The 7,916-nt window shown below is 40.2% G+C and overlaps 1 protein-coding gene across 1 annotated transcript in view; it reads right to left on the reverse strand.

Moving 5' to 3' along the window:
* The window catches only part of ltk (leukocyte receptor tyrosine kinase), a 57,621-nt gene extending 49,985 nt beyond the window's left edge, over positions 1-7,636 (reverse strand). The window contains exon 1 of the mRNA XM_040137336.1: positions 7,578-7,636. Coding sequence (XP_039993270.1) covers positions 7,578-7,629 — 52 coding nt within the window. The 5' untranslated portion in view covers positions 7,630-7,636. The remainder of the gene's footprint in view (positions 1-7,577) is intronic.
* Positions 7,637-7,916: the final 280 nt, after the last annotated feature.

Raw genomic sequence — 7,916 nt, forward strand, 5'->3', positions numbered from 1 at the left:
TGTAGTACAGTAAAAACCACTAATTAAATGTTTGTATACTGCTTAGAAATACTAAATAAGAGGACTTAAAGTAAATTAGGATAAATTAGGGTTGCAACTAACATACTTTTTTTCATTATTGTTAAATTTTTAATTTTTTTTTAAAATCGTTAAAATTAAAAAAAAAAATTTAAATTTTTAAAAAATCATTTAAAAATCCTGATGAAGCCCAGGCTAATCACAATTTCTCAGAACCTGAGATCACGTCTTTAAAAATCCTGATTTTTTCTGACCAACAGTCCAAAACCTGAAGATATTGAATTTAAAATGAACACAATTATGGTTAGCTGGAACCTGCAGCTTTGGGGCGTTTTTGCTTAAAAAATGACTTAAAAAAACCTTTGCTGATTATTTTTCTGTCAATTGACTGGTCTACTGATCAACTAATACTTTCACCTCTTCTTGCAATAAGCTCCTATATCATCATTTAGCATCTCCTGTAGAAACTTTAAAGTATTTCTTAATGTCAGCTAAAGCATTGATGTCATTGTCAAGCTCCCCGCTGCCGGTTTAACATCAAAACACAGGGTAATCCCGATGAAATATTATCACGCTCCTGTTAAATAATTCTGGAAAATATTACCATTGCTTAGTACGAATTACCATCTGTGGATGTGTACGCATTTTCTCACATGAAGACTGCCTTTTATAAAGACAAGCACGTAATTCTCCAGTATTATCTCACTGGCTTCATCCCCAGAGACACACATTCTCTTTGCATTTGAATAAATCAGAGGGAAAAAAATGACCTGGCCTCTGCTCTTGTCTCAAGAGGCACCGTTCACTGTACAGTTTCATCTCACCTGATGAAGCCCGGCTTCGAGCAACTGACAGACTGGCACAATTTGTGCTTTAACATATTCAAGATAATTATGTCCCAAAAGATGTTTCTGCAATTCACTGCAATCTTACTGATAGTAGATAGTAGAGTCACGCTGTTTCATTATTTATGGTCACTTTTGGGAGTTCTACCTATTTATTCAGATAACTGTGATCTACCAAGGTCTATAGCTTATTATCTGAAACACCATGGTGCTTCAGGGGCCAAAAATTAATTTGAAAAACTCAATAGAAACATCTTTTTCCAGAGTAAACACCCACAGGATTTTTGTCTGGGTTATTAGCTCTGATGATTTATGAGCAGACTGAAGTGATTGTACACAAAAATTAACTAACAATATGTCTGTTTCTTTTCTTTTTTTTTTGTTGATGCTGTTGTTGTCCTCATTTTACAAAAGAAGAAATGATGCAAAGCCACACTTAAGAAAAATCTTTAAACCAACATTTTATCTGTACATTGACTTTCAATGTCAGAGCAGTATAAATGAAACAATGAACAATGAATATCTGGACAGTATTTCTTCTGGAAAAAAATTGATCATGCACCTTCAACATTTGCAAAGTCTAACATCTCGCTCGTTTTGAATTTCTTGCCAGCGGCCAGCTGGATGTCCTGTTTTATCTCACTGATGCTCCCTAACTGTGTCTCTCTCTCTTATTTTTGTGACACGAACAAAGTAAAAAAAAAAACCTTTTAACAACATCTGACTTGTTTTGCCTTGACCCATGGTCTCCCTTGCACATGAGAGTTTTACAGCTGGCTGCTCATCTGTCTGTTATCCAGCCAGCAGAGTGGCGCCCCTGAGGCCGAGCTTTGATCTGCTGCCTCTCTCTTTTACCCAGCTGTGGACAGTGTTAATTTTGGCAGCTGCTTTTGATTTAGTTTTCGTCTCATTCATCTTAGTCAAATGTTAGTCATTTGATTTTTGTTAGTTTTAGTCTAGTTTTAGTCAACAAAAACTAAAGACGCTCGTTTTCGTCAGTGACATGTTAGTCTCATGTTCTTTTTTAATGTTCATGGCTTCAAGGCATTTTAAGGCTACAGCTGTGTCCAGTTACAGGTATCTCTCGCAAAGTGTCCATGTCACTCTGCTCTGCAGTAGTACAGACTGACTCACTTCAGTCAATCCAGTTAGAATTTCCAAACTCCGTGTGTTTGATCAGAACCGCTCTCTCTATCTAATCTAATAGAGCTTTTGCTGCTCACCTAGCATTACTGCAGCTACCTGTGCTGTGCAGGGAGTCATCGGGAAGCTGGACTCACTCACTCGTTCGCTAAATTACTGTTCATTTTCTGGCTTTAGTTTGAAAGGAGACACTATATCATCAGATTAACATAAACACTGTGATCTTTATTTAGCAAACACCTAGAGGACAATTTCGATGGAACGACGACATTAATCCTGGAACGTACTCGCTCCTCCTGATAGCAACACTAAAGATAGTCGACAGAAAGTAACATTAATGTTACTTCCACATCTACAGCACCTGATAGTTACATTAGCTTTCCTTTTTATAAATGTCGGCATGCTGCCTGCATGTTTTTGTAGTTTGTCTCAGCCACCCCTCGTCTAATTCTCAGTGGACTTCGGATGAATTTTGTCCATAAATCTGTTTCTTCCAAGAACAGGTAACGTCGGATAACATTCATGACACATATCCTTGTAAGGTGTTTCTTACTAATGGTGGTGCAACAGGTCAAGCAGCTAAATCATCTTCTGAACAAGAGATATTTTGGGCAGCAGAGGAACTGTTTTATTAATCAGGAGCTACAGTTTGTGCTCCCACATATGCAGATTGTTGAAACTTTAAAACATGTCCATTTGTCGGTCTTTCATGTTATTGTTTAGTTTGTATCTGGTTCATGAAAACTGTAATACATTTTGTCATAGTTCTCCTTTTTCAAAGGTTCATTCGAGTGAAGACACACTTAACCCCCAACCATGTTTGAGACTCGGACTAATCAATTTACACCCTAGCCCGGCTCCTCTCAGGTCAAGGAAGGGTCAACCTGTAACGCTTGTTTGGTCTCTAAAAAAAGATCAAGTTACCATTTATGCTACTTAATCTCAAGGTAAATTTTATACCTAAATTCAACCAACAGGATTAATCTGACCTAAATGACAGTAAACACCATGTAAATGCTGGAGGTCGGTTTGTGTGATGACTAAAAATATATCAAAGCACAAACTCTACAGGAGATCCACAGAAGCTAAATTGAAGTGTTTGGTTGACTTGCTGTGTGTTTGTGTGTGTGTGTGTGTGTGTGTGTGTGTGTGTGTGTGTGTGTGTGTGTGTCTGTGTGTGTGAGTATGTGTGTGTGTGCTACCTGCACTAATGAGATCTACAGAACTGTTTTTTATTAACAATCATAGAGACACATGGGGACTGAGAGGTGCAAAATAAACAGTGATGTTTACTTTGTAAGGGATCATTAAAACTGTTCACACATACATACAGAGATGCACACACACCTACACAGTGTTGCTGGTGTTTGAGAGTAGCTGCCGTGCAGTCAAATATCAAAACAACATCAGACTTGACAGTTATTACCTGAACCACTGTGATATTTACTCCTGCAGCGCACATTTTTATTGCAGTCAGACCTCCACAGTCAAGAAACCCCAGAATCAATTCAGTCTCTCAGTGAACACCAAAGTCAAATAAAAACTTGGGCCTAAACTGAAATGTGAGTATGTAATCATCAACACGAGTGGTTACACACCATGAGTGTGTCACATCATGTGATTATTAGTAACAAGTTTGTACAAAATTATTCCTTTCTTTCTTAGTAACACTGTAACAAGGATGTAGAATTCAGTAGGGACAGTAGGGACATGTGCCTACCGATATCCAGCGACTACCGAATTGTCCCTAACAGTTATTTTGATTGAAAAAATCAAAATATAACCACTGTTGTCCATCAGTGTCTAGTCAATGTAATTAGTACACAAATGGTTAAGAGATTTATCATTGTGGTTAAGGTTAGGCTAAGGGGCTGGAGAATGCCTTATTTTAATGACAGGCACCCGCAAATATAGTAAAACAAGGATTTCGTCCACCCAGGCAATGACCCAGCCAAGCCCTTGGGCACTGTGTGCGAGCATGTGTATGTATGTGTGTGTGTGTGTGTGTGTGTGTGTGTGTGTGTGTGTGTGTGTGTGTGTGTGTGTGTGTGTGTGTGTGTTTGTGTGTGTGTGCATTTAGCAATTAGGTTAATTTGGTGATATGCTCAGTCAGGATGGCAGCCAAAAAACAGAAAAGTGGACATTAGGAGCTACTTTACGAAAAGTCAAAGTGTAATTCACTTAAAGAAAATATTTTCTCAATTGCTAATGTGTAGACTCATCTATAATGGTAATAATAATACTCAACTAAGCCATAAATGTTTTTCCTCACCGTTCCTATGGCATTCATCAATGTGTTACTGTGTCAGTTTACAGAAGCAACCTGAATGTGTGGTGGCTCAGACAGAGGCGGAGAGGAACGTGATATGAAACTCAGACTTTCTACCTGGTATGCATGCATTGTTTAGGCTAATGTACAAGTATTTTAAAGAATTAACACGGTCAAACATACGTTCAAGAGAACAATGCAAGAGCATCACCCCGCTGCAGTTTTCACCCTTTTTTCCTCTTCTCTGCTCCCGACTCTGGTTGCCTTTCCACCATGTCTTTAATAAACTGTAGCCATTACCCTTTTTCCATATCGTCACCATGTGGGTTGTCAGCGTAGTCAACAAACCACTAGGAAAGTGCAGGGGGCACCTTAATCCTTTATATTATTATCTTGGTAAAATATATAGAGTGTAGCCTAAATTGGTTTAATGTTGTAGTAGTCTGAAAGGTTGATAGTAGTTTATTATTATCTGATTGAATATATTTTTTGTATTTATTTTTTTGGTGCCCGATGGAGCACTTGGTGACCTACGTACAGCGTACGAGTGCCCTGCGTGAATGAACATATTGTTCTATTTAGTATAGACTAAAACCCTTAATGTCAATCCCTGAATAGGCTTGTTTTCTCAATTATGAACATCTGTGTCTAGATCTTCTATCATGAAGTATAGGAAGCTAAACTGTAATGCTGTTGGTTTACATAATCAAAATGTCAGTGTCATTACTGTCTCAGGAATATATTGACATTAAAAAAAAAAACTCCCTTTATGAGTATGTTGGCTACCATATGTGTAAATAAAGGTTCTAGATGAAATGAAATTGCGGTCAGAGTCTATCATAAATGCAAAAAGTCTCAGCTTCCAGGGGGGCCCCCTGCCGACCGCTTTTATGTCCCCACCGATGTCAAGATCAAACGTAAGCCATTGCTTTGTAACACAGCCCATGGTTTGCTGTGGTATTTTGTTGTATGAATCAGGTACCAATAAAATACTGTTTAAAAATACTGGTTCTTACTGGTACTTGTAAATGTAGGTGCAGTGCAAGGAAAACCGGACTATGGGGAACACTGGAATAACAATTTCGCATTTCACAGGAAAGAAATAAAGAAATAAAGTATACTGTAAGTATTTTTGTAGATACCGGGCACCTACGGGGTACAGTACTGGGAATCAAAACTTAAGTAGGCGAAAAACGTTGTAAACACTGATATTCTGCACAACCTATGAAGTAAGTATGGTATAACATCTTTCACAAGATATAGATAGACGCAATGCCGAGGTAGTTTCCTCTCCAAACATATCAACCTTAAGGTATAATTTAAAGTATTTGGATTTGTCAGTCTGATGGCAGACACCTCCACTGTCTATTGCACTGAGTGAGCAGCACAATAAGGACAAAGGTCACATGATGACAAGAGCAGCGACACAATGCCGCAACTTTCTGTGGTCACAAAACTGACCTTTCATACATTGTTTCAGCTCTAATTGGCATCCAGCCCAATGTCCACGAGGGGCCAAATCAAAAAAGGTCTCCATCTCCTACCAGTCCCATCCCTACTTTCTATGAACCCACTCCGTCTTGTAGATATTATGTTTATACTAATTTGTTTTGCCAAATATGTGCAGCGGGAAATGTAATTACTGCCTGGATGATGTTTATTGGCAACGTACTTTATAATCCTGCAGAAGGACGTGCTATGTTCTTGTCGGTGGTCAGGTGGACGGTCGGCTCGCAAAAGGTTAGGCATCTAAAGCACTTTGATTAGGAGAATCAATTAAGAGAAGCTTAGGAGAAGAGTGTGGGTTTAGATAAATGTTACTGAAGTAAACAATTCATTTACCCTTGACCACAGTCTTTCCTTTTTACCTTTTTTAACCTTAACCAACTTCTTTGAAAACCTAAATATAACACTAAAAGAGTTGAATCAAACTGCTACCACCTCACTAGCTTCTCGACAAAAACTGCTGCTTGCTGGATATGACTCACTAACTGAAGGCGGGCGGGCGGGCGGGCGGGGGGGTTGGCAAAGCTCACCCTGGGCTTTCTCCTGTCACTGGGACTGACTCCATTTACACTGGTCCAGCCACTGTGGCTCCAAAAGCCAAAGAGGGGATGGGCTAAGAGAATCACTCCTCCTGTGTCTGAGTTTTATAAAAGGAAATAAAAGTGGAGTGAGCTATCCACTGCCTTCTTATAGGCTCAGCATGGCTGGCTCAACAGATACAGCACACGCAAAAGTCCAGCAGAAACAAGACCTTGAGTGCAAAGCATGCGGTGTTACATTAGACGGGAGACCCCTGTGTGAAACAGCACAAACTATGGGGGAATCAATTTCCGGATGAGCACAGGCAACTGAAAACGTGGTTAGCGATCAGGATGAGCAGGTGAACCAAACCTGGGGAAATAATGTGCTCCATGGGAGCATTCAAAGCCAGGCTGAGACACCGTGAGGATAGTAAACCAGCTCTGGTGGATCCAAATGAGCTCATCATAATTTCTACCCCCGCATGACATGCCTCTGCTGGTCCTAAACACTCACTCCATTCATATGACAGTAAGCCTGATCAGATCTTGTGAATCATTCAACCTTTTTAATGTGCTTATTGCCATCCTCACAATTGTTTTTTGCCCTTTTCAGTTAGGCTACTGGCAAAAACATGAAGAAGTTAACGAAATTACACCTGGATGAACTTGTTTCACTGATACCTTCATTTTTGAAAAGGAATTTCCTCTGTCATTTAGTTCATATACACACTGTAACTAATAAAAGGCAATTTCCTGTACCTGCAAACCCACTAAGTGTTATGAGACCAGTTGCAGAGCCCATTTCCTGCCAAGTCTTGTTGTCGTGCTGCGGTGTCAATGAAGGTAAATCAAATTGTCTCAAGTGCGCCTCAAGAGAATATGACAACTCGACTGATGCCGTTTTTCAGAGTGGATGCGAAAACACCTTTGGACGTGTGCGTGGCGACGAGAGAGAGAGAGAGAGAGAGAGAGAGAGAGAGAGACACCGAGAGTTAGTTCATCAAAGGTGGCTCCCAGGGAGGTGAAATCAAACCGCAACAGGCTCTGTCTAAATACTGGACTCAACCTGTGATCCCTCGTCAGTGCCTCGGTGTGCGCCGCAGCACGGCAGCAGCTCATTCATCTCACACGTTGTTGGCAAACGGGTTCATTCAAGCATTTAGGGAAGAAATAAAGTGACACACGGCTGAGGAGGGAAATGGTTTTAGTGTGGCTAAACGTTTCGTCCTGCTTTAGAAAAGGCTAACTGAGGTAAAAGTGAATTATTCTACTTACTTATCAAAAGGACGATGGAGAGATAAGTATGTTGGTTTCTTATATAATCCATGGCTCCCGTTTTTCCTGCAGCTCCACAGAGAGTCCGTGTTTTTTTTGTTTTGTTTGTTTGTTGTTGTTGTTGTTTTTTCTTTCTCTTCTTCTTCTTCTCGTTTTCTTACTGGTACCTTTAGGTCCTCGTGAACACGGTGAGGAGGCTGTCACAGGCAGGCTCGCGAAGCACACGGTTAACGGACACACACATACACGCGCGCTCCTCTGGGGAGTGTAGTTGTTTCTCCAAGTTGCGCACTGTTACTCATTCCGGTGATGCTGATGCTGCTGCAGCTCCCAGTGACG

This window comes from Xiphias gladius, chromosome 10, assembly GCF_016859285.1.
Source record: "Xiphias gladius isolate SHS-SW01 ecotype Sanya breed wild chromosome 10, ASM1685928v1, whole genome shotgun sequence".
Taxonomy (NCBI): domain Eukaryota; kingdom Metazoa; phylum Chordata; class Actinopteri; order Istiophoriformes; family Xiphiidae; genus Xiphias; species Xiphias gladius.